Source organism: Pelecanus crispus, chromosome 1 (assembly GCF_030463565.1).
Source record: "Pelecanus crispus isolate bPelCri1 chromosome 1, bPelCri1.pri, whole genome shotgun sequence".
NCBI lineage: Eukaryota > Metazoa > Chordata > Aves > Pelecaniformes > Pelecanidae > Pelecanus > Pelecanus crispus.
The window spans coordinates 220,457,285-220,483,089 of record NC_134643.1 but is presented as its reverse complement, the minus strand read 5'-3'; the positions used below and the strand labels follow the sequence as shown (position 1 = coordinate 220,483,089).

Sequence of the window (25,805 nt, the reverse complement as noted above, 5' to 3'; positions counted from 1 at the left end):
AAGTCATGCACATTCTGGTACATGGTCTACTCAAACTGATAACCTACTAGGCAATAAACTAATGGCTCACCTTTTTAAAACTGCTGAAATCTAACTTTGGAGATGATTCAGCATGGCTGTCATTAGAAATCCTTCTAACATTTCTGTTGGTACAGCTGCATAGTAATTTGATTACTTTTCAATATGAAGAATTAATTAGCTTTCATAGACTAAAAATCAATTAATTACATGTCAGTCCTGTTCTTAAGCAAAGGTAGATTTAAAGGCAATTGTGCTGCACCATGGGCTTTCTTTTGCAGGTTGAATGCCACTAGAATTGATCACAGAAGAATCCAGACTCTTATAACGGAGATCTTTGGCATCTCTGATACTTGTTAAGAGAGATAAAACAAAGGGATCTCTTTAGAGATATTCATACCACCTACACTTTGTCGCCTTACCTAACTAGTTTCCTAGCTTGTCTTTGGTTAGTGGAAAAAGACAGCAGCAAGATCAAGCACAAGAACTCTTGCTGTGAGCTTCTCTCTACAATTCCCAGGGAGGATTAGTTGGCTGAGGCAGTAGTATACAAATACTTTAAGCTGGTACTACTGTGTAATAATCTGGCCTATGCTTCTAATCGGTCTTTCCCACACTTCCAATAAAATTTGTATGGTTCATGTGAATGTAGAATGATCATTTAAAATACAGCTTTTTTTAGTAGGGTTATTCCATCAGCTCGGTTTCCTCTGTATAATTCATTCTGCAGTCACACAAAAAGTTGTGGCAGTGCAGGGCTGTGAACAAGGAACCTGGTGGGTTTTTGTGACGCAGGCTGGTTTGTGTGGTATTCATCACACGACAGCCCTGAAGTCGCTGGAGATGGATGGCATTGGTACATTGCATTCCCTTGCAATGTCTCATTCTCTAAAGATGTATCTAGAACCAAAGTGTGACCTCCTGACAGATTGATACGTGAAATGTAAATGCAGTTTTAGCTGTAGCACAAACAAGGTGCAATGATAATATGAATGTGGATTTAAAATAACTCTTTCTGGTTCTTTAGATCATTACAATCCATTCACTGAGCTAAATCCTTTTGTGGCAACCAAATATGAATCCACTATTGGGCTGTATCCTTATACTTCAGGTATAAGAAAAATGCCTTGAATCTTTTACACTGATTTCTTCCAAGGGTGTAAAACATGGCATTTGCTTGGGAAAAAAAAAAAATAAAAGTATTTATCCTAATATAGCTGTAACCTTGAAACTGTGCTTTCCCCTTTTGTGTTATAGATAATGTAAACTTGTTTCTTACTGTATGTCTGATGTGTATTGATTTCATTCCATTGGTTCTATGTTATTAGAGTATATGTGGATTTGTAGACTGACCTGAAATTAAGTTTTTGAGTAGCAGATAAACAATATATCTTGGTTCTCTTTCTGTAACTCTCCCTCTTCTCCTTTCCTGGCTCTCTCTCTTGTGTGATACGCCTTATCAGATTCTTTTTGTGGTCCTCAAGCTTACCCTAATGCTTCTCATTTCCGCAATGAGCCTTCTTCTGTAGCTGGTCTATTTGGAGGTAGGTAATGGGATACAGCCTTACCGCAAACACAGAAATTTGAATGTGTTGTGTGCCTAGAACTAGTAGGTATTTGTTGGCTACAGAAGTGCATTATTATGGTGGCTCCAACTTCTATTCATGTGCTTGTGCTAGGTGTGTTGTCACAAATGGTATATATTTTTCCAGTTTGTGCTGAACTAAGGCATATTTAGCCTAAACATGAAATGAGTATCTCCCCATTTCAGGATCTCTTGTAGCTTACACGTTGCTACATACCACGCAAAAGGCTTGCATGTTTTAAGTATCTTCTCATCTTGCTCTGCCTCATTGCTTTTAAGATAAAGGGATTGGGATGTTCTTGCTGCTTATGGCATTTTTGTTGATACATTACTCTTAAACAGTGCACTAAACTGGTGCAAAACTTTGCAACAGAACATGAGAGGAAGAGGTATCTTCTGCATTAAATTACTGGCTGATCATGTGTGCAGCTGAGTAATTTCTGTATACTAACCCAGTTCTGATGCTGGTTCTGGAATACCACCCTGCCAGTTGCTAGACGGGCTGTGGACTGTGGCAGATGACGGTCTGTCTAAACCAGATTGAACAGGGGATGTTAACAGTGTTGCTATGCAAGGTTTAGGAGTACCTTCAGTAAATGGTTTGTGGAAGAGTTAGTTCTTAAAAGCACTATAAAGCCACATTTTGGTTTAGTGTCTTTGAATAGAAATTAGCTAGAGTCATTTAATGAAACGTTAAATACTATGTATGACTCTGTTCCCTTTGTCCATATCCAAAAAGCAGGATGATAAGTTTCCTTCAAGTCTTGTTGGTTTATTCCCTCCAAGGAACTCCATTAAAAGTACTGACCTTTGTACCTTTCAAAACATCTGTGTAAGACAAAATGCCCTGGGCTGGTGGTTGATACCAGGAGTAGGATTTGATCTTTTTCAGAGGCTGGTTCAAAGGAGTCCTATGTATTGTTTTGTCTTCTGGCTCATCTCATCTCATTAGCTTCATAAAGCTTGAAACTTCCTAAAATGTAAGAGCAGGAAACTTGGCTTGTTTCAGTTAAGGCCATTTTCTAAAGAAAAATATGAGCTATTGTAAGTCAAGTTTTCTATTGGTACAGGCACGGTTTTAAGAGTTGCAGGACATCCCATCAAAGGAATTCCTACCTGCAGCTCAGAATCTCTGAAATGGCTTGTTACAACTTGACGGTATACGTGTCATAAAGATACTCATTTTGTTGTATTGATTATTTACTTCCTATCTTTTTTCCCACATTACTGTTTCCCATGTTTTGCTCCTCTATGCTGGTTTCTTTGATTTGTTTTTAATGAAAAGTATGTTGTTTAAATTCTTAGTGATGGATGCTTTTGAGTTATGAGTTGTATGTTCCTTTAAGACAAATAGGAAGGAACAGGTAATCCAAATTTGGTTTTTCTGTGAATTTTATGTTCAAGGATGGCATCCTATAGTTATTAATTTTTTAGGTGAAATGTGACTCATTTCAGGAAAACAGTAAGATTGAAATGAGGTGCTGTCACAGCAAGCTAAACGAAATCTAAGAAGTATTCTTTGTCAGTTATTTCCGCTCACTGCAATGTTTTACTGCTGAAGTATTTGTGATCTTTTTCTTTTTATTTCTCTGTATAATCAAAAATTCTGTTAGAAACCAGAAGAGCTAGTTTTCAAGATGGCATTGCATTTTTTTTGGTGCTTTTCATATAAAGTAATAATTACTTCTGTAATTGCCTGAATATCAAGATGATGTACATGCATGCTTGTGTGCGTGATAGTGTATAATGTTAAAAACTACAATTTTTAGAAACAAATCAGTATTCACTTCCATATTACTGATCTATCAACTTATTACTGCTGAACATCATACGCAATGCATTGTACTGCAATAAATCTTCACAGTATTGAAAAAAGTTGTGTATTTGGAGAGCACTGCTTTATAGATACATAGGAGACAAATGGAGTAAGTTCAGACAGAATAGGAGTTGAAACTTGGCTTTAACTCCCTGTATCTTGCCATAATTACTAGAAACTTACCTGCAAAACATGGTGGCCTGCAAAATGTGTGTCCAAAACCAACTAAGTAAGCACTATAAAAAATATTAAGAAATGTCTAATTGAAGGCATTAGTAATCAGGCACCTTGGGATGGTTTGGATCTTGCTCCAGTTGTATCTAGAACTGCTCAACTAATATAAAACATGGAGGGAATAATTTTCAGAGAGGTAATCCTGAAAAAGATTCTGTACCCAGCCAGCTTCTTTTTCTGGAGAAGCATGGTGATGATATCCTCAATGTTATTGTAATTTAGCAATAGAGATTTAGCAACTGGGGGGAAGAGTGTTATTTATGGCCTATCTGTCCAGTTTTTGAGACAAAATCTTTCTGTGGAGGAGTAACTCCAAATAAACTTCAAATAAACTGCTTCCAGCTCTTTCTCTTACATGCTTCTCGGTGTCAGGGTGTAATCTGGACCTTTGAGGTATTCCTAGTCTTTGTGGTACTTAAATATCTACATATTTATTCGGCTTGTCTTGCATAAAGAAGGTGGATTCATGGGAAATGCTGTATAAAAACGTTCAACTTCTTTCTTTTTCCCCACAGGGTTCACTCCATCTCCTGTTGCTCAACCACAGCCATCAGCTGGCCTTAATGTTGACTTTGAGTCTGTGTTTGGAAACAAATCTTCTAATGTTGTCCTAGATTCTGGTGGTAAGACACTTACTAAAATAGATGACGTATGTCCTTTAACTTTTTTTTTATTCTTGAAGTATAAATCTCTTGATCTGTATTTACTCATACTGCTGTGATAGTGTTCCAGCTGAAGAAAGCTGACTTTAAAAGGTCAATAGCAGCATTCTTCATCCAGTTTTTCTTTATTAATCAAATATTTTTTTCTTACGCACATTTCTATGTGCACCCTTCTGAAATGTTTACATTGATTTCCTTCGCTTAAATATTTTGTGCATTAAAACTTCACACAGTGAACAGCCTTCATTTTTACATGCTGTCAACTGAAATTAAGCCTGTGTTTGTAGACTGTGGTTGAAAGAGGTAAAGTTGCATCTTTATATATCTGTGCAACATATTTTTGGCACTTCTTTACCTGCATGTTACTCTTTTGATGTTAAGATTATTTCAGGAAATGATAAATTATCAAAACATGCACAGTTAATTTGGACTGGAGTCGGAGTTAGTGCTCGTTCTATTCTTTTGAGCATCTGGAAAGTAAATACTTTCTGGTCTCTTGACATTGGACTCTTTCTGGGCAAACCAGTGGTCTGCTGAAAGCAAATACTTATGCCTTTTTATAAGATTGAAATACTTCAGATATTTATTCTTTATTTTGTTTTACATTTTGATTGCTTTGCAGTCATGAAACCTTTCCATGTAAAATTGATGTCATGTTAGTTAAACTAGTAAAGTGAAATCTCCTTTCTGTAGTAAACGTCTCCGTTGTCAAGAGGCATAATAAGTTTTACCCTTCTTGTATAGTGTAGCATCAGTAGGTTAAATTTTGTATTTTAGCCATTGTGTTGAACTTGCTGTCTATTTTAATTGAATGTCACAACATTTATGGGAAGCCTGTGATTCAATTCGCTTATTTTGTGTTTATCGTTCCAAGGCTTTGATGAACTAGGTGGTCTCCTAAAACCAACAGTGGCCTCTCAAAACCAGAGTCTTCCAGTTGCCAAAGTACCACCTAACAAATTAGTGTCAGATGATCTGGATTCGTCTTTAGCCAATCTTGTAGGCAGTAAGTATTGAACCAATAACATATAACTACTTATTTAATTCTTTTAAATGAACAGAATTTCAGTAGTATCTTTTTCTACTTTGTGACAGATTTGGGCATTGGAAACGGAACTACTAAAAAGTGAGTATGTTTAATCAAAAGTTGAGCATTTTGATTTTCTTGATAGTAAATTTTTATGAAAGTACAGGTTCAAACCTGTGCGTAACAACATAATGTTAACCTTCAGAGCACGTTTGGGGTTGTACTTTGCTTCTCATACAAGGTATAATGAATTGTTGAGAGCTGTTGGAAGGTGTATGTAAACTGAGTGGCGGTGACAGTGATAACAGCAGGCAAGATGTTCTCCTGTCTCTGATTCCTTTCAGGCTTTGTATATATTTAGGAAATGAGTTCACCAAAATGTTTCTCTGTAGTCACTGGTAATCTTAGCACGCCTTATAAATACTTCGTGTGATCTGAGGGTGTATTAAAGATTGTGAAACTACAACCTCTGACTTGTGGCTGACCTTTAGACAAGTGAATTTTGAAGCAGCATGTATTCTAGAATAGTGAACATCTGCTCTAGCAGCAAAGTTGAGAATGTGATTAGCAAATTTCAGGCTTATCAGGACCATCTGTGCCAACTCTGAAATAATTTAGAAATCTAGTACGCCGTTGCTTTTAACTAAACTATCTTGACCCAACAAAAGTCAGCTAGACTAACTTACCTATACTGGGGAACTTGACTGAGATTAGATAAAGCTGAGGTGGCTCATGTTGAACATCTTGCATTACTTTTCCTAGCCAAAACAAGCTGTCATGAAACCTTTATCAACTTCTTTGCTAAATGAGCTTCTTCCCTAATAGAAGCCACAGTTCTAAGAGGAAATAGTGTTTACCTGAGGGAGTTTTGTAAGAGAATCCAATGTTTTCTAACAATTCTTTAAAAAAAATTTATTTGAAGTGATGTAAACTGGACTCAGCCAGGTGAAAAGAAACTAACAGGTGGTTCCAACTGGCAACCCAAGATTGCACCTACAACTGCGTGGAACGCTCCAACGTTGGTAAGCAAATACTCATTTTAAAGTAGTGAGTTCCCTGCAACTTAGATATGCAGGCTGATGTATAACAGAGAAATTTGAGTGTGATCTATAGTTGTGGTAAAAGGGTAATAGAAAATTGAAGAATTGGTCAGTTTGAGATGCGTACTGCTTGGATTTATCTTCACTGTGCGGTTCTAGTAAACCTGCAAATGTCACATCACAAACTATTTAGCATAAACTTCAGCAGTGTTTGACCAGCCTCCCTCATGGCAAGACAGCAGCCTTTGTGTTTCACTCGGCTGACATAAACCTGTGAATTCCAGTGGTGGTGGGGGGCCACTTTGCAGTCTAGACAAGTAGAAGTGTGAAAAGTATGTTCTTCAGGTGCACTGATATGTCAGGCATGTATATGTTACAACTCAGGCTGCTCTGGGGGTGAGAATGAGCTGAGAGGTTAACCCTCTTGATACTTGTAGAGGTGTCTGTGCAGTGATGTGGGCTGTAGCTTTCTTAATGTATGTAACTACTGCTTTCCTGCCCTGATGTGCGCAATTGTTTTTAATGCGTGTCCATTTTGGTGATCAACTTCATAGTGTAGCAGGTAGTATTGGCAAGGATTTTTGGGTAGTGTGTAGAGCAAAGGTTCTTAATTACATGTCAAAAAAAAAAAAAAGGTTAAGAGTTTATATGAGTAGTTTTCACAATGCTAACAGAACATTTTTGCATGTGAATCCTACTCACTCTTTCACCTGGAGAACTGTACATGGACAGAACAGGTAACAAACCGCACCCAAGGATTTATTGCATCTGACTCTGTAACTGACTGGGAGAGGTTGAATCTGCAGTGTAAATAGTACAATGTTGTGGATTTGGAAAGAGAGCTTGTCTCCCTGGATCCACTGCCTCTTCCCTACGGGGTGTCCCTTATCAACTCACTACACTTACCTAGGGAGAAATGTTTGTGGACCTTATTGGAGGGTGTGTAGATATTGAAGAAACGGTAGCTACTCACCTGCTTTAATGACTGGTGGTTTGAGTTTATTTGTGTGCTTGAATTTGTTTAATAACTCACGTCCTTATGTACATCTTCTTGTGATAAGTCATTACATTTAACAGCTTTTATTACTTAGGATACTGTTGAGACACTTCTCTTCCTGTGAAACTGTTCTGTTAACGTAAAAATCTTGAAACAGAAATAATGAGGGGGGGGAAGTTTGTTTTCCTCTGCTGGTCTATTTATTGTGGATTTGTTGCTGCTTGCTAAATAAATATGCTTTTGAAAACAAGGCTTTCTCATCTTTGGCAAAAAGGCATATACCAAATAAATGGACTATGCAAACCAATTACAAACCTAATACCAATGACAGTATCACAGGTGTATGTTGTCTCAGTAAATGACTTGAATTACAAGAATGTGTTGGGGGTAAACATGTAATGTATTTGTGAACTAAAATGCTATCTGTGTATATTCCGTTGTGTAAGTATTTGCTTCTAATCCAGTGTTATTGCATTATGTAATTGTTCTCCCTGGGAAATACAGAATGGCATGCATTTTCCACAATACGTAAGTGAAACAACCCACAGCCTTTTTGCAATCGACTGGCATGCTGATATTAACCACTGCTGTTGCAGAATCTCATAACCTTCTTGCTATTTACACATTTCTCATTTTAAAATCTTTGGTGTGCCAAAAATTGAGCTTTTCCTAGCATACACAATCTTCATAGGTGGTCTGCAGGCTCTTGACTCGAATGATGGCATGGGAAATACCAAGATTATTTTTCCTTGCTTTAAACTGTACCATTTGCTGCCAGAGAGCTGGGGTGTGTGTCTGTGCTGCCTTCAATGCACTTGGTGAATTTTGAATGAAGATAAAAATGTTTGTGTTTGAATAATTGCATGAAACCTCATGGGCTTCTGTTATACTTGGCACTTTATCCACGTTTATGGTAGATCTTGATTTTTTTTGGTAATTTTTTTTTTTAGTGGGGAGAGACCAATATGTCATTAATGCTCATACAAAAAAAGAAAATCTGTGCTGACAGTTTATAAAGGGCAAGCAATAACTTGTGCTTGCTGTCTGAGGAATGCAGTTTCTCATTTCAAAGGATTTTTTCTTTATGTCAACAGCAATATTGGTCTTTCCCTGTATTCTGTTTTTATTGCAGGGTAACTCTGTAACTAAAGGATGGTAGGTCCATACTTGAGCACTCAAAAATAAATCTAATCAGCATGTTTGTGTGTAGGTGTGGATACACAAGCAAAACAAAAAAAGTAGCTTTCAGGATAGCTTTGCCAGCTGTGTGAAATATGTACAGTACACAGCCTAGATAATTCTTGATTGGGGAAATCTGTTCTGATGGCAGTTGAACTGCCAGTGACACTGGCTACTATCTATGAAAAGGCAGCTGATACCTTAGAACTGAATTCAGAAGCAGGTTTGCTGATGTCCTCTTTGTGATGTTACAATTTATGTGCTTTAATTAATCCAGTTTTATTAATATTTTGTCACTTCCCTCTTTTCTGTATCAATGCTCCCTGTCTACCAAGAAATGCATATGGTCTTTGTCTTGTCACGAATAGTAATACCCACAGCAACAGCATGGAAACTAGACTGCTTTTTCTTCAAGGAGAGGCTAACAGGAGGTGGAGTGGATAGACAGCAAGTTATCCGAATATTTATAAGCACCAATTTATAGTCTGGGAAAAAAAAGGGGGGGGGGGGGAGGTTGTCCTTGTAAGAGTTAATACTAATTTAGAAAGTAGTTAATGAAACTGTAGAACAAAGAATATGGTTAGGATATGGAGAACTGTCTTGAATATTGTTGTGGTTTAACCCCAGCCAGCAGCTAAGCACCACACAGCTGCTTGCTCGCTTCCCGCTGGTGCGATGGGGGAGAGAGTCGGAAGAGTAAAAGTGAGAAAACTCATGGGTTGACATAAAGACAGTTTAATAGGTAGAGCAAAAGCCATGCACACAAGCAAAGCAAAACAAGGAATTCATTCAGTCCTTCCCATGGGCAGGCAGGTGTTCGGCCATCTCCAGGAAAGCAGGGCTCCATCACGTGTAAAGGTGACTTGGGAAGACAAACGCCATCGCTCCAAATGTCCCCTCCTTCCTCCTTCTTCCCCCAGCTTTATATGCTGAGCATGACGCCATATGGTATGGGATATCCCTTTGGTCAGTTGGGGTCAGCTGTCCCAACTGTGTCCCCTCCCAGCCTCTTGTGCACCCCCAGCCTGCTCGCTGGTGGGGTGGGGTGAGGACCAGAAAAGGCCTTGACTCTGTGTAAGCACTGCTCAGCAATAGCTAAAACATACTTGTATTATCAACACTGTTTCCAGCACAAATCCAAAACATCGCCCCATACTAGCTATGGTGAAGAAAATTAACTCTACCCCAGCCAAAACCAGCACAAACATATTTTTTCTAAGAGTTATCAGCTGTTTTTTTACCTATATGTTGCCACATTATTTGCAAGACATAGCTTTGCCCAGGTTTTGTCTGTTGACATTACTGTAACTTCACAAAAGTTATCTTAGTTTAATTTAGTTTAAGGGTAATGTAAACATACCTGCAAGGTACTAAGAGGACTTTTAACCTGTTCAAATTCACTGTACTAAGTGGGTGAGAGAGGGAATGCAAGTTGGATGTTCATGCCAAGATCGCCTGGAAACTTTAGCTTAAGTATTGTATTCTGTCTGAAATAATTTGGATACACTCTTAACACAAGACTGCAAATCCTGTTTATTCTTTGCTATATTCATAATAAGCGAAGTGCTGCAGTTGACCCTTAAAAAGCAATGTCTTACCTGTATGCAGCTGATCTCTTCTCCTCTCAGTTCACCACTGTTTTTCACGCCAGGCACCACCTGTAATGGCGTATCCTGCCACGACGCCGACAGGAATGATGGGCTATGGGATGGTAAGTGGAACTCCTGCAATTCAAGGAAGTCAGATGCTGTGTATCATTTGGTTGCTTATAGTTTGGTAGCAGTTGGTTTTCTGAACTATTTTACTGAAGACTGAATTTCAGCTCCGGTCGGTTTTTTCTTCACCAGATCATTAAGTCCTGGTTTTCTGAACTACTTCAGTGGCTTTTTGTCTGAAATTAAGTCTGCCCTTTCTTACCTCACTTAGTTTTTCATAAACTTTTAAAAATTAAGACAGTGTCTGTTCTTGGTGGGCTTTATTGGTGTCCGAATAAGTGTATCATGTGCATATAGCTACATTCACAACAGGAATGTTTTATCGGTGAAGGGAAACCTTCCTTAAGTACTTGCTCCTAACCTCAGCAAAAGGTATCTGTAATTATTGATGCTACAAAACTGCAAATTTGTGACACTGCCATGTGCTGTGGTGCCAGTTGAGAATTGAATCGTAGTGACACACCAATACCCGAAGGTTTTTGACATAAACTTGACTTGCTCTGAGAAGTTGTTGAAATTTGTGTTCTTATCTCAAATTTTAAAATATTTCTGAAATTATATGCCTTAACTCTTCTTTATTAGCATGGTTTTGATGTAGCACAGCTTTGCCAGCTGAATAAAAGGGGGGAGAACTTCCTGAGAACAACTGTTCTGTTAAATGGCTCACAGATTAGTATAGTAAAAATAAGCTAAATGTTTCATCATATAATCCGATTAATGGTTTGTAACTTGTATATGCTCAGTAAGTGAACTGTAGAAGTGGCCAGCTGTGTTCTTGAGGGTCTTTTGGGAGAGTATCATGTTCCCCATTACCCATCCATGAACTTCTGCAGTATGTTCTGTGCAAAGTCATCGTGGTTAAACTACCTTTAGTGTTGATTCAAACTTGATCTACACAACTTTGCACCAATGGTACTGGAAGCATTTTCTTAGTTATTTTGATTCAGCAGCTGGGGAAGGTAATGTATTTAGCGTATAGAAAGTGATCTTGCATGTTTTGTAAAGCACTTCTCATTGTGGGGTTTAAATGGCAATGTGAAATGGAAACTGAAATGAATAGGAGCCAAAGCTCTGTTATCCTGAGTTGCTGTCACTTTCAAAAGTGTGCAACGTCTGAGCAGATGAGTGGGATGGGACATTACAGAATGACCAGTAGGCTTTATAACGCGTCCTGAAAACTGTCCTGGCTCAGTCAAACTTTATTCGGGACATTTACTGCTAGGGATGTCTGAAATGTTGACCCATTTTACAACCCTTGTGTTTAATTTTTCCTAAAAGCGGTAGTAGGTACCACAGTTCTGAGCATGGCCGTTTCTAAGTGGCAGTCTCGTAGTAGGCTTTTCCCTTGGTGAGGGCATACCGGGACAGGCAGTTATTTTTAACTTTTTTGTAGAGTGTTTTCATCAAGGTCAGTTTCTTGGATGGGTTCACCATATCATTGCCCAAACAGCTGGCTGGCGTGGTAGGAGGAGTACCAGGATTAGTCAAGGAAAAGCTGCTTGGAATGGGGATTGCTTCAGTAGGACTGCTGCTGGGTGTCAACCCAAGCCTGAGGGGAATGCCAAAAGCAGTGCCAGAGATGGGTGTCTACATAAAAATAAAGCCTGCATTCTAAGACCATTAGCATATGTTAAACTCTTAATTTGGCTCAGCCAGTGTCAGTAAAACTTCAGACTTTGGTTGCATAATGACTTAAGTTTATTTTACGTATAGTTCTGTTTTCAATTTTTCTTGAACTCTGTCAGCTCTGCGTTGGTTTCTGTAAAACTGTTCTTGTGCTTTCAAAGGCACCCAGGGAAGTGCTGTCAGACCTCAGTTTTGGGAGCAAGAGGACCAGCACAAATGCTTGTGCTTAACCAAGTATTTTAGTGTTTCAGATCTTTGCAACAAGAGATGAAATGGGCTCGATTGTTATTGAGAGTATTCCTTGAAAAGGCTCTAATGTTCCTTTCTAATAATCCTTATTTGCAGAATATTGTAGAAGGATCTTATATGAATTTTGTATATCAAATATAACCAAAATTTACCATTTTCCTTTCTCTCCTTGAATACTTGCACTGTGTTAATGTGTGATTTGTTGTTGTCTGGATTTATTTTAGCCATCGCAGATGGGAGGCATACCAGTAATGACACAGCCAACTTTAATATACAGTCAGCCAGTCATGAGACCACCAAACCCCTTTGGCCCTGTACCGGGAGCACAGGTGTGTATATTCAGAATCATTGGTGCTAGGAGCAAATTACAGCTGGGTCAGTTTCTTTTAAAAGTATTTTAATATTTTCTTGTGTTGGTCAAAAGTATTGCACAAACCCAGTAGTTCACGTCAGGATGGCTTCCTAGCTTCTTATGTCCAGGTTGGCAGCATCAAGTTTGTTTTACAGAAGCAAAGAGGATGGCGTCTTAAGGCATTGTTTTTCTGAGAATGTGACTGAGGTTATTGTAAAGATTCAGTGAAAGGATAAGAATAGTTAATGTCTGTGCTGTTTGCTGAAGACAGGCTTCTTCCCCAAAGTTTTCATTCTCTGCTGCTTTACCTCTAAGTGTGGCTTTGAGATTGTGCTATTACAGCTTTTTCCGACGTATATGTGGCACTGTTCTTTGGCCTGTTACGCTTAAAAGTGGTAGATTATAAAGTAATCAAGTCTGGCAGTAGCTGTAAACTTTGTTTTTTTTAAGTGTAAGCTGCATGCTTATATGACAGCATTTTGCAGTGGACAAACAGGGTGTGCGTAGCCTTCTAAGTCTATGACTGTTATAGGTGGGTTTGGAAAGAACACGGTATCAAACTTGGTGGAACTTCAGCCCAACACCTGGTAGCTGGTACTGACCACGCTCAGTGGGAGGCACGTGGCACGTTCATCTAGTTTTAACCATTGTGTTCTCTAAAGGTCTTTGTATTCCTCCAAGTTTTTGCAGGAGGCGGTGTTTACAGCATAGTGAAGATACTCATAGCTACACAAAACTGTCTGGCCTTCCTCTGTTAAGGAAGGTGTTACGTTAAACAGAGCGTTCCTTAAATCGCCTGCTTTTCTGCTTCTCGTGGTATGTTGTGCGTAGATTCATTACCTAATGTACTGCAATAAAAAAAGGTGTGCTGAAGGGCTACTCTGAACGTTGAGAAGAACTGACTTTATTGGTACTGGAGTTAAATATGTGCCTTTTATTGTTTGCTTTGCAAACTTCTGTCACTGGGGAATTTCTATCTGAGCTCACTTTTTTTTAATACAGTAGCTGTCTGAAGATAGTGTTTTGGGGTTTTTTTGCAGTAGGAAAAACATTAAAAAAAACATAGCGGGGAGAGGGGATGGACAATCTTGAACACTTCCATACTATTTTCAGAAAATATTGAGATCATTAAGACTTTGTGTTTGTGAACTGTAGTTGGAGGCAGAGCCAAGTTTAGCTGGCAGATTGGCACTCCAGTATTAACAGTGAGTTTTTACTTAATAGTGAAATGTTTCTTTGTCAAAGTTCACACTGTGCATCATGACTCTTAGAAAAATGTAATATGTTGGGACTGTATTTTGATCTTACTGTAAATTCCCCTGTCTTCATAGGTGACTGTTTAAAACCATGCATGTATGAATATATGTTGGTGTAAATGTGTTTTGGGGACTAGAGTGTGGAGGGAAAAGAATTTAGCAGTAGGCTGGAAAGAAAAGAGCCTCAAACCTTTCTGCAGTGCCTGAATCTGATCCTTTAACAGGGGAGGCTATGCTGTGTGCTGCCAGTGGGCAGTATGTCCATTGTCTTTGCTAAAATAGACTTTTTTTTTGGTAATTATTTTTTTAAAAAGCTTTATCTGAAAGGGACGCAGTTAGATTTCTTTAGCTCAAAATGCAGTTTTCAACTGACTTTCTCTTGGACTTCTGAGAGCTGCTTGGCACATTCACTGTCACTTAAGACAAGTGATTTGGTATCTTTCACATGGGTTTTATACTATTTCAAGGGGGAAAAATGTGTTTACGACACTTCTTAAATAGAGAACAAGTTAAAAGATCCTTAAGAATAAGAGGTTTTTTCTGCAATTTCTAAAACATCAATTCTGAAATGTCCCTTTTTGGGGGGGGGGGCGGGGGGGAGAAATCTGCCTACCAGCCTAACTCAGTTATAAACAGGTAGGTAGGTCTGAAGAGCTGGGTGTGAGCCTTTCTGCTTCATTTGACGTTGCAGGGCTTGGTCTAGGTTGAATCCCAGCTGGCTGTCATGAGAGGAGAAAGAGGAATTAGTCACAAGTGAGGTGTGTAGAGCTGTGTTTATTGTGCTTATCTCACAGCGTTTGGCTCCTGTGAGAATCAGTTTGATAGAAAACACACCCTTTGAATCGGCATTTGCTGTGTGGCCAGGAAGGGTTTTCCCCAAGACACACAGTCTGCGTTGCTGGCAGGTGTTGAGTTCTCGGAAGTCTGACAGCAGTAAAGCAACCGAAATGAAACAAGGGCTGCATGCGAGAGCTTCTTCCCCATACCCCAGCGGGGATGGTGTTTGCTAATGTATAGCCGCGTAGGGGAATTACAATATTATTACACTAAATCTACTGTATGCTTAGTCCTGAGGTTCTTCTGAGAGTGTATTTGTCTGTTTAGGTTTAGTTCATGTTCCTGTTGTGCCAGAAATAGAAATAGGAAAATAAAGAAATAAAAAAAAAAAGTGTGTTCTTGGGGTAAGTAAACAAAATCTTAAAGAATGAATAATGGTTGTCTGAAAGGCTCACAATTCAAACTGCCTACATGCCACATGGATCACTCTGAACACCATTATTCTAATACAAGTTTTGTCCATGGTATCATCACTGCCAGAAAGTAAATTGCTTTTAATATTTATGTTTAAAGCACCAGATTTTATCACTTACCGCTAGTCTGTTGATAGATCTTGGTTGCTGTCTACAGTGAAGAAACTTGACGGTACTTAAAAGCATAATGACAGATATGAAGTTGTTGCCAAAAAGTTGTATTGCCAAGCTGTAGTGTGTTGGGAACTCCTACTTTGTATACAGAGTGGTAAAATAGGCGTCCCAACGTTGACCAGTTTCTTTATAACTTAAACTGGTCTTCCTACCTTGATACTCTTAAGGATTTGTTTGCATAAATATACTTTTCTTACCTCTAGACATACCGATTTTGTGTCTCAGGTGTTCTTGTTTACATGCATGCAACTTTATTTCTAATTGTTGCTGTCAAAAGCAAGGATAGTTTGGTGCTTCTAAGGCCAAAATAATTTGAAACAATTGAGAATGAGACTAAAAGAGTTGCTGCTTTGAAAATCTAGGTGCAGACGATATTCATAGTTTTAAAAGAAACTGGTGTGTACCTTTTGTCTTTGAAATCACTTATCTTGCATTAGGGTCAGTGTTTCCCGCTTGAGAAAGAAAATAATAGTTTTCATCATGATAAAACAGCAAGCTTTTCTCACTGCAAAATGTTATATCATGCTGCCCAGAACAGTGAGAATGGTTGGAGTTGTGTGATTGAATTTTAGCTGGCGGGGGGGAAGAGTGTGTGTATGAGGAAGGGACGGGCTGAATCAGTGGTCCAAAGAAGGTTAAAGAGTAGCCAGAGTGATGGCAGATGTGATACGGCACAGCAAACGCAGACTATTTCAAACAGAAATAAGCCAGAGCTGAATGATGTGCAGATAACTGGAATGTCAGTACCCATTGTGAGGCCCGGGTGTTGTAATGCACGACAGCAGGGCTTGGATGTTCACCACCACCAGAAACGTTACCGCGTTGGTTAATATAAAATGGTGCAATACTGACAAATCAGTGGTCTGCCTTTAAGTGGGATGTATTCTGGTCTGATTACCCCCAAAAGGACATGGCCTTAGGAAGGGAAGCAGCTGGGTAGTGAAAATTTTAAGATTGAAGATAGAATAAAGTAATTTCACTGCCTACTGCCAGCATCTGTGTGAATTGTAACACCGCAGTTGTTAATGTCACTGGATTGTGCAGAAGAAGTGGTAGGAGCGATCGCCTGGTGACAATGATGAATAGGTAACTGTGCAAATGAGGAAGGTGGTCAGGGGGGTGCTTTTGTGTTGGTTTTTTGGGTTTTTGGTTTTTGTTTGTTTTTTTTTTTTTTTCAAACTGGAAGAACAGGCTATATAGTTCAGGACAGACTTGTGCCAGAAAGTAGACTTTACAGGTGTTCCTTTTGGCATGTTAATCCTAAAAATACATGCTAAACCAGCTTGACAGACTTGTTTAATGAGAAACCTGTATCTAGCTAATGATGGGAATCAGCACAACACTTGCCCATGGACGGGTTCTTCTGTGTTACTGTGACTCCAGGGAGTTGGCATCTTTGTTGGGAATAGCGAGAAGTGACGACTGCTGGTGGGGGTGAGCCTGAGCTTTGGCTCTGATCCAGCACAGCACCTCACATTTCAGGTCACACGAGCGCTGGGCAGTAAGGAGACTGAATCCGCAGTTCTAGTATTAGCGCTGGAGAAACTGGTGGCCAGTGCTGTTGTTTTACATGCTTCTCCTTAGAAACTGCTACGGTAGGGTCTGGTTTTCAGATACATTTATAAGCAGTATTCTGGATAGATGCAATGTAGGAAACTGTCTAACTATACTTGCCACACTTTTGTTTTTTTAGGCCTCCTTTTTAATAATCAGAGGAATCTTGTTAAAATATGTATTTACTGTAAGATACTGTCTCTTGTCTGCATTTGGCTGTGGCATCTAGGAAGTAGCATTGTCAAGTTCTTTCCCAGTATTTAACCTGAACGGGCTTCCTGAAATTTCACCTCTGTTCCTGGTTACATGCTGACGTTGCACAAATGACAGAGCTCTACCAGTCTTCCACACTGCTTTCAAACCAGGATGTTATCTTGGACTCGATATCAATTGGAGATTTGCCAGCTCAATTTAACAGGACTTCTAATATGTGCGTTCAAGCCATTTGACCGTGAAGAGGAAGAATGTCTCATGAAATCAAGTCGCAGCAGGCATGCCTTGCTGAAGTTAGGACTCTGTTGGACTTTTATCGTTTATCAGTCTGGCTCAAATCCTGGAGAGCGGTGGGGTGTGTGAGCTACGGCTTTCCAAAGGGAAGAACCAAGTTTAAAAGGGGAGCTTCTGACATCCTGAAACCGCTTCTCAAGCGCTTCCCATTCTGTCTCATGACTCTTCCATAATCTGTTTATGGGGACTGGATCAGAGTGCCCCATCAGGAGTGGGGTTTTGGGAGGGAAGTAAAGATGCCAACCCAGACAGAGAGTACTGATCCTGAAGACCTCGTTCTCCCCACGTGGTTTCCGAGACAGACATTAACTTGAAAAATTTAAATTTGCAATGGCAATATTTACACTCTGGGCACTTCTGCAAGCAGTTCCCATAAGCATGTTCCCTGTCATGCGTAGGTTGGCAGGCATTCAGTATTTCCAAAGGAAATACGTCTTCATATGACGGTTTTTTGCAGTGGGTATGAAGTGCAAGTATGCACTGGTGATTAGTGACTCAATTATGAGTAAACTGTTAAATTGATGGAATCTGAAATGGAGAAAGCTGACTGGTTTATTTGTAACTACAAAAACATGCAAGCTCTGTGAGGGAGGAGGGCAAATAGCATTTAATAAAGCACCATTTATAACTGGGAAAGCATTAACAAAGAAGGAAAAGGAATAAAAAAATCAACAAATAGCAGATACTCCTGCAGTTACAGCCTATTGGTCCCTTCCAGCAGCAGCAGCTGGAGGGCCAGTATTACCTACTTGTAAATTATGTGCTTTATATGGCTGAATTTGTAGTGTGGTGCTTTAAATACATGGCTACAGGATGTAATTTTTGTTAGTATAGATAGTATAGACTATCGTCTCAGTCTTCAGTTCTCACCTAAAACGGCAGCAGTTGACAAACTCTCATCTATTTTTTTTTTTTCCCCTACCCCCAGAATATATCCTGTGTTCTCCTTCTAGGCCCCAAACTGACAATTATCTGTTGTCTGCTCTCCCGCTTCTTTTTATCCACATCCTATTTTGAGAGGAGATGATGCTGAGAGCTGTATCCTCTGGAGCTGCCATGCTCTGGCCAGACCCCCAGCCTCCCCTCGTACGTAGCTTTGCCAGTAACGCGGGGAGAGTGCTGACCTGTTTCGCAGGACAGTCAGGCTTGATGTTTTGTATCTTCTTTTGAAGAAAACCACTGTGAAAGTGTGAGATTATCTGCTTATTTGGCAAATGCCAATTGAAGTTTCCTTTCTGGAGGGTCATGTCCAGCTTGTTTCTGCATTACACCAACCATTGAAGAGGCTTTCTGTTTTCCATATGACCAAACACCTTGTTTTAATAGTTGATTTCTGCCAAGTTTGCCTCTTAACCTCCCCTTGTCCTTTCATTACATGTTCAGCTTTCATATTCTGTCATTCTGAGACCTTTTTTTTCTTTTTCTTTCCCTCTCTCTGTCGTCTTTCCTACTAGCTGTCTGCAGCATCCAGCCCTTCCAGTCAGAGTCCTCACAGAGCCTCAGGAAAGGATCCCTTTGCAGAGCTCTCTCTCCAGGATTTCTTGTAGAACAACTTAGGTATTGTCCATTATTCTGGGGAGATGCTGTTTTTTTGTGATATAAAACAAAAAGTTCTAATTCAAGTTTTATTGACATGACTAGCACTGTTTCTGAAGAAAATAAAACAAGTCATGTTGAGTTGGAAGCATTGTGGAAGTGACTTGGAAACTCGGTATACTTAACTGCAGTGGTTTAAAGGCCCAATCAAGTCATTTTGCTTCAGTCTATTGGAAATAAAGTTCGATAGTTCCTTTCTGAACTGCAGGAGCCAGCACACAAGGTACTTTGCTGCAGCTGGGGAGAAGGAGCTGGTACTACCTGGTAACTGCCGTTTCATCAGGAAAACGTGTGGGGTTCCTGGTTGGCAGCAAACACCTGACTGCTGCTGGCGGTCTGCTCGTGCACTTCACTGGATTGCTTGACCAAAAAGTTCACTTTGTGCAGAAGGAGACACTTGGTTTCACGTGTGTGAGGGTTAAATTTTGGTACAGACGTGCACTGGAGTTCTGCTCTCTATCAGTCAGGGGCAGGTGGGAATTAAATACTAAAATGAGTGAAAATGTGAACAAATTCAAGAATACAGAGTGTAAAGAAAGAGTAGGCTTTATTGCACACAGCGTCTGCTTTTCTTTTTGCACTTCCTCCGGTTCAGCCTGAAAAGTGACCTTGAGTTCTCTTCAGAATGATGTTGACCTGTGTTACGCTGCCGCTGGTGACAGTAGTGTATGGATAAGTAGGGTTTTCATTGTTGGACAAACCAGCTTAATGCAAAGAGACGGTCCAGAGGCTGATGTAGTCAGAAAAACATCCTGATGGCTTTTGGTTGTTTTCTGGCCCTGATTTTCTAAAATTTTTATTTCAGTTTGAAACTTCAGATCTTGGGGTAGCTTGGGTATTTGAAGAATGGAAATTTTTGAAGAAAACACAGGTTTATAGTGAAGTCCTACTTCCATTGGATGTTAACACGAGGGTTTTTGATCTTTCCAGATTCAGTTTATGTAACTGTGTTTGATGGAAGAGAAAGGAACATTTCCAAAAAGATGTGCTCACCAGTAAACCCCCACTTCCAGGAAAAAAAAATGAACTTCAGTCTCTCAAACTCTTCTCTTCCATTCAATGATGCAGTGAAATAATGAAGGCCAGTGAAGGAACCTTGGACAACTCATAAGAAAACATCAATATACAATACAAAGCCAAGAATTGCCATGAATTAAGACTGAGATTTTTTTTTTTGTCCTGGTGACTAACCTGTCAATACTGTCAGCTTCTAATAATATCCATAATCGGTAACAAATGAAGAGAAGCCTTTATTCTGGAAATTTGAGATGGGTGTTTGGAAATGCTGTCTGGAATGGAGATGTGTCCTTTACCGTAACTCGAAACAAGACTCTGGGCCGGGGGGGGTCAAATCCTAACTCTTAATTCTGCAGTTACTTTTTCTTCAGTCCTCACAAATGTAGGCACAGCAGTAATGGAAATTAACTTTTTTTAAAAAATTATATATTCAGTTTGCAGTAGACATTCCTTATGTATTATTGTTTGTATTTATTTATGATTATCAATTTAACATTAATATTGTATCAGAAAACCTCCTTATGAAAATGAGTATGGATGTATACAGTATGTCTGATTTTTATCCACAAAGAATGAATCTGATTCAGAATGCTTTTCAGCTGACATACAGAGCACTAAATATTTCAAAGGTCTGAATCTAATGAATTCTCAGTATATATGGGAATTAGGGAAGAGCTGTAAAATGCATTAATCCCTATAGTCAATTCTGTGCCTAGGATTTTGCAAGGGAACAGTTAACTGACTAGCAGAAGCACTACATTTTTAATTCAGCATTAGTGCATTGGGAAGGAACTTTATTGCTTTGTGCTTGGCATGTCATTATTTTTACATTTGACATTATAAGGCCTTTCCAAAATGAATGTGAGGAATTGCTTTCACTTTAAGACTTTCCTTCTTTTCTGTTAAAAAAAAAAAAAAAACAAACCAAAAAAAAACCAAAAAAAAAAAACCAACTGAGGTGTTGTGTGTTGGGGGGGAAAGCCTTTTCATTTGGCTAGTGCCATGTTTATGATCATGTACCTTTTAAAAGTAAAAAAGGGGAAGCAGCTTCCTTACATAACGTCTAGTGGGTATTTAGTTAAAGAATTAAAGTAGCACTGTTGATCGGTGCTTTGTGTAAATACATCATAACTTTTGGGTGGAGTGGGGCCTTCAGAAGGATAGTCAATGATATGAAAGCAATTCTGTACATGAATTAAGCATACTTGCTGCATTGTCTCTGCAGATTCTATTTTTGTTTAAAATATTAAAATGTACGTTAGCAAAAATGGGTGGATTTTCAAATAAAATGCAGCTTCCACAGAACTTTTGTTACGGTATGAAAGTCTGAGGTGCTTCTTTTCTTTTTGCTGCTTAAAATGTGCACTGGTAATTGCTTTGTTTACTTAATAAAATACCAAATGTATTTCATATGTGCATATTGTATTGCAGGAAGCACAGCACTGTGAATCCGTGAGTGACGTGATCTGTACAACATCTGCCCGGTGGTGCTGCAGTAGGCGGCCTTAGTTCCACTATAACGAGTTGTCTCATTAAGAGCTGGATTCCTCACTTAATATTTCACAATCTTCTAGTCTTTTTCAAAATATCCATGGCGATAAACTTGTACTGGTTATAACTGAGGGAGAAGTACAAATATACCGAAATAATTATATAGGTATCTTCCTTAATCTTCCAGCAGCAGTTAATGGTGGGGAGGCTTTGAACAGCTTGCTCAGACCATCGCCTGATGGCACTGGACGCTGGGTTTCATCACAGGGAGTTGTGCTATAAATGGAATTTCCCTCTTCTTAACTACCTGAGGCTTGTCCTGAAGGATGTACATCATAAAATGATCAGTACAGAGCAGTAGATTTAAAATGTGTTTCTAAAAGGATGAATTAAAAAAAAAAAAACTGACCCTGTTACTTTTAGAGTATATAATGCAGATGCCTGCATCTGGGGAGTTTCATATATGGTTTACTTAAATCTTTACCTTCCTACAAATGAGGCTTTCAGTGTGGGCCTGTACCACCAGAGAACAACTTCTTTTTCGTTTTTGCTTGCACTCAGAATATCAAAAATGTGAATTATCTGAAGCAGGGGTCAGCTGGAAAAAAGGTGCACGTTTGTGTCCTGTGGGCTAAATGGGTAACTACCAGGGTACAGATTGTTCTGAAACACCACCCATAGCTTGGGTGCAAGATTAAGGTGGGCCTTCCTCCTCCTCCTCCTCCTCCATAGCCCAGCGTGCTGGGTTATGGTGAAAACAGGCACCAACCTTGTCATCCGTTGCGGTCTGCGGTGCTCTCTGCACAGTGGTTTCAATCTCTGTTTTGAGGCTGTTGACTGAGGATGAATCTGCTTGCTTAGTTCTTAGATCTTTTCGATCCTTTGGACCCCCTTTGTGGGGCTGTGGACCTGAGGTTGCAAATCATGCAGGTGCCAAAAATCCTCAAACGAATAAAACCACCTCTTCTGCAGGGATGATGAGTTCTTCATCTGTTACCCCCTGCTGCTCACTCACGGTTGCTCTGCGTTCTTTAACCCGGGCAGCAGCCATGTTAAGCTTTCTTGTTGGAGGCCTTGCTAATAAACCTTGCTTTTGCTTTACTCTTTAAACTGGCCTGAGAATTTTCCTGAGGATTATTTTCCCATTTATTTTTTTCCTAGTATGTTTGCTTTCAGTATTGCTGGAATAACACTCAACTGCAGCTTAATTTAAAAAGCATAGCTCATAGATGCGTTTCTTTTGAGTTACTGGCCAGTTTCAATAGTGGGGGGTTGTGAAAACCTGGTTCTCCTCAAAATTAAGTTCAAAGGGTGTTTAATCTAGGAGACCAAACTCTGTCTAGGAAAGCTGCCTGCTCCTAGCAAGCAGTGGAGGAGATAGTGCTATGTTAGAGGGCTGCGGTTCCTTTTAGAGCTTTGTGAAGGAAACTAGGTGTCAGAATCATCACAAGATTTTTAATTTTTTTTTTTTAACCAGAGAATTATATGATTAAAACAACTGGATTTACCTCTTGAGACAGTTACTCCTGCAAGAACAAGAACCTGAACAGCTAGTAACTTCATGTGTTTTCTAAAAGCCTAAATGCAGAATCTTCATCTGAAGACAAATCTAAATTCTTTTGCTGCTTCTGTTCTCTGTTTCAAAGTCACAAACTGAACTGGTATATGCAATAAATTGACACTGCTGGTACCTCAGGGAATGTTCAAAAACTGGTTTTACGTGACATCAGGTGGTCCATTCAGCCAGCTACTGGAATGAGTCACAGACTCTCCCAGCTGAGGAAGGGATGGGGTGAAACCCTGCGTCTTATTAGACACAAAGTGCCTGTTTTCAGAGCCTGGTATAAATTTTGAAGCGACATAAATGAATTGCAACTTGAAGGCCGTGACATACTTGAGATACAGATTGTGGCAGAAAAAATGAGAATTAGGTACCAAAAACACTGGGAAAGAGAGGAAATGCCGATGGGAGCAGAAGATTGATAAGATAATGTGAGGGGTTGTGAAGAAATGTGCTGAATACAGAAGAAAAATCAATGTCGGTGGGAGCATGTGCAAACTGAATAAGGGCTTTCTCCTTGGCCTGTCAGCAATCTTTTGACTTGACCTTTGCAGCTCGCTCGCACTGCAGCAGAGAGCAGGAACAGGCTTGATATCTTTCGCTGAATTTGCCCAGCCAGAAACATCTGTGAGTTACTGATGTTTCCCATGTTCAAACTGGAGATTGAAGGGACGCGGCTGATGAGTACGCTACATCCTGGCCGGATCAGGAGGATCGGCGAGGAGGAGCGAACCCTGAGCGGGTTCCCCTGAAGGTGTAGCGCTGCTGCCACCCACTTGGCACCCTTTTGTGTATCTCAAGGCTGAGTAAATACTATCTCCATTTCACTTGTGGGAGATGACTTGCCCAAGATAACAAATCACTCTATGATTTGAGTAAAACACATTTCTTTCTTCTTTTCTTGCTTCTCTGCTGATGAAATTTCCTTAGGCAAAGATCAAAAAGCCTTGGAACAAACAGCCAACTTCCTTCAAAGTTCTGTTGTGTGAGCCGATAATGGTGCTGAAAATGTGTTGGATGGAAGCATATTGCTCTGGATATCCGGCAGCTGCGGTGTACGAGGAGAGCTGAGGTCTCAGGTTTATTTTCATAGCACGGATCTCTGCTTTATTCACAGTGGTAACTGCTGGACTTCCCCAGGCCAGCTACAGCAATCTCCCAAGTATTGTTTTTCTAGAAAAGCGTTATCTGATACGATTTTAGCCTCTTGCTGCACTTTAAAAGTGGGGAAAAGATCCAGCGCCATGTCAAATCCCAGTTTTCCATGGCTCAGCGGAGGTGTTCTGTGGGTCACATACGGGAACAGTTGTTGGCGTGTTGTTACCATGTCGTGTCCTAAACCAACACGGTGTCTATGGTAGTCTGCAGAACATGAGCTCTGGAGTGTAGCATTACAGAGAAACATCCTTACTTCTACAGCAGACTCAAAATCCAAGGGAAAGTCTTTTTCAGAGGAACATCCAGCTGCAAAACATCAGCAGCTTAAGATGCTAATACCATTAGATTCTCTGTTCCTTGCTTGTCACTACAGTGTAACTTCTCAGTCCGTTAGCTTCTGCCTTGACCTTATTCTGGCAAACCCCTTTTAGCCCACAGAAGCAGAGCGTTTTAATAATTTCTCTCTCAGAAAGCAGCCAAACAAGAACACATGCTGCAGAACAAGTCTCCTACCCGCATTTCCCCAAACATGCAGGTCTGAACCTGTGGAAAGACTGCCGCCTTACATAACCTGGCTACATCGGAGGCTGCAAACCTCTCAAAAACCAGACCAAAAGTTAGGTAAGCTACGTTCCCCGCAGCTCAGGCTGGGGAGAGATCATACTTGCACAGCCAGACTAGAAAGCAGTATCATCCATTTGCTTGACGCTACAGGGGAATTGCTCAGAGAGGGTTCAAACCAGCAGTGTGCTGAGGTAAGCAGCTCCTTTAATCACTCGAGTGGGTATGGGCTAGCCGTACGCCCCACCCCACTCCATCGTGCTTTTTGGGCATTTGATGGAGTGGTGTTTCTCAGTTCCAGCACATGGACTTCAGTTCTATTAAAATGGCTTTTATTACCACACACTTACTTGAGTGCTGCTCATATTTCTTTAACGTTGAATTTCCAGTGAACACTTGTGAGGTTTTTTTCCTGTTGAAACTGCAAGTTTCTTAGAGTTGTGTGCCAGTTGTGTGCCAGAACTCCAGCTCAACCAAGGCTTTGCTTGGATTATAGTTGTGGGGACACACAGACACTTTTCTGAATCTTGTAGCCTAACTAGTGTCCTATAGTTGTCTTGTGCAACAGAAACGCAGCAAAGAAAAGGTATTTCATAATGCTGGGAATTTAAATGTAACTCCTGTAAGTTTTCTCCTAACTGGAGTAGCGAGCTCGGACGCCCATTGTTTAAGTAGGAGTTGGAAGCACTGGCTGTGCTGCCAGAAAGCGGCTTGATCAGCCCTCTGGTTTACAACATGTTGCTCATTTCTGAGAGATTTTGCCAGTAACAGAATTATCAAATCCAGATGCCTCATTTGCTGAAGACCTAGCTTTCTCCATATAAAAGCCTCACACTGGCCTTAACGCTAATCCTATAGAAATTGAGGGGATTTGGGACACTTCACTAAATGGGTTTTGCTACAGGCTGTTGCTTCTGGCTTGTGCAGGCTGCCTGTGGCTTGCACCCTCATTAGCATGTTAGGTTTCTTTTTAACTCCCTCTCACCCACATGGGCATTTATGATAAAAGGCTAAACAGTGACTTCCAGAGGTGAAGTTTCTTTTTTCCAAGGTACAAGTTTATGTTGTCCTGCCACAGTCCTACACATGGTGGTAGGCATTATGGGCGCAAGCAAAAAGAAGCCAAGGACGGGCCCTACATTTACATTGCTAGGAAATGTAAATGCCCTTTGGGGAGCGG

The 25,805-nt window shown here is 40.0% G+C and overlaps 1 protein-coding gene across 5 annotated transcripts in view; it reads left to right on the top strand.

Moving 5' to 3' along the window:
- The window catches only part of PICALM (phosphatidylinositol binding clathrin assembly protein), a 71,642-nt gene extending 50,434 nt beyond the window's left edge, over positions 1-21,208 (top strand). Inside the window, exons 14-23 of one of the 5 annotated variants that reach the window (XM_075727588.1) lie at positions 1,046-1,129; positions 1,482-1,562; positions 4,169-4,276; positions 5,190-5,321; positions 5,411-5,441; positions 6,265-6,364; positions 7,884-7,907; positions 10,210-10,269; positions 12,373-12,477; positions 18,696-18,788. In XM_075727588.1, the coding sequence (XP_075583703.1) occupies positions 1,046-1,129; positions 1,482-1,562; positions 4,169-4,276; positions 5,190-5,321; positions 5,411-5,441; positions 6,265-6,364; positions 7,884-7,907; positions 10,210-10,269; positions 12,373-12,477; positions 18,696-18,788 (818 nt within the window). Of the gene's footprint in view, positions 1-1,045; positions 1,130-1,481; positions 1,563-4,168; positions 4,277-5,189; positions 5,322-5,410; positions 5,442-6,264; positions 6,365-7,883; positions 7,908-10,209; positions 10,270-12,372; positions 12,478-18,695; positions 18,789-19,767 lie in introns of those variants that run through there. The other 4 variants (XM_075727593.1, XM_075727599.1, XM_075727608.1 and 1 more) reach the window with 4 other exon arrangements.
- Positions 21,209-25,805: the final 4,597 nt, after the last annotated feature.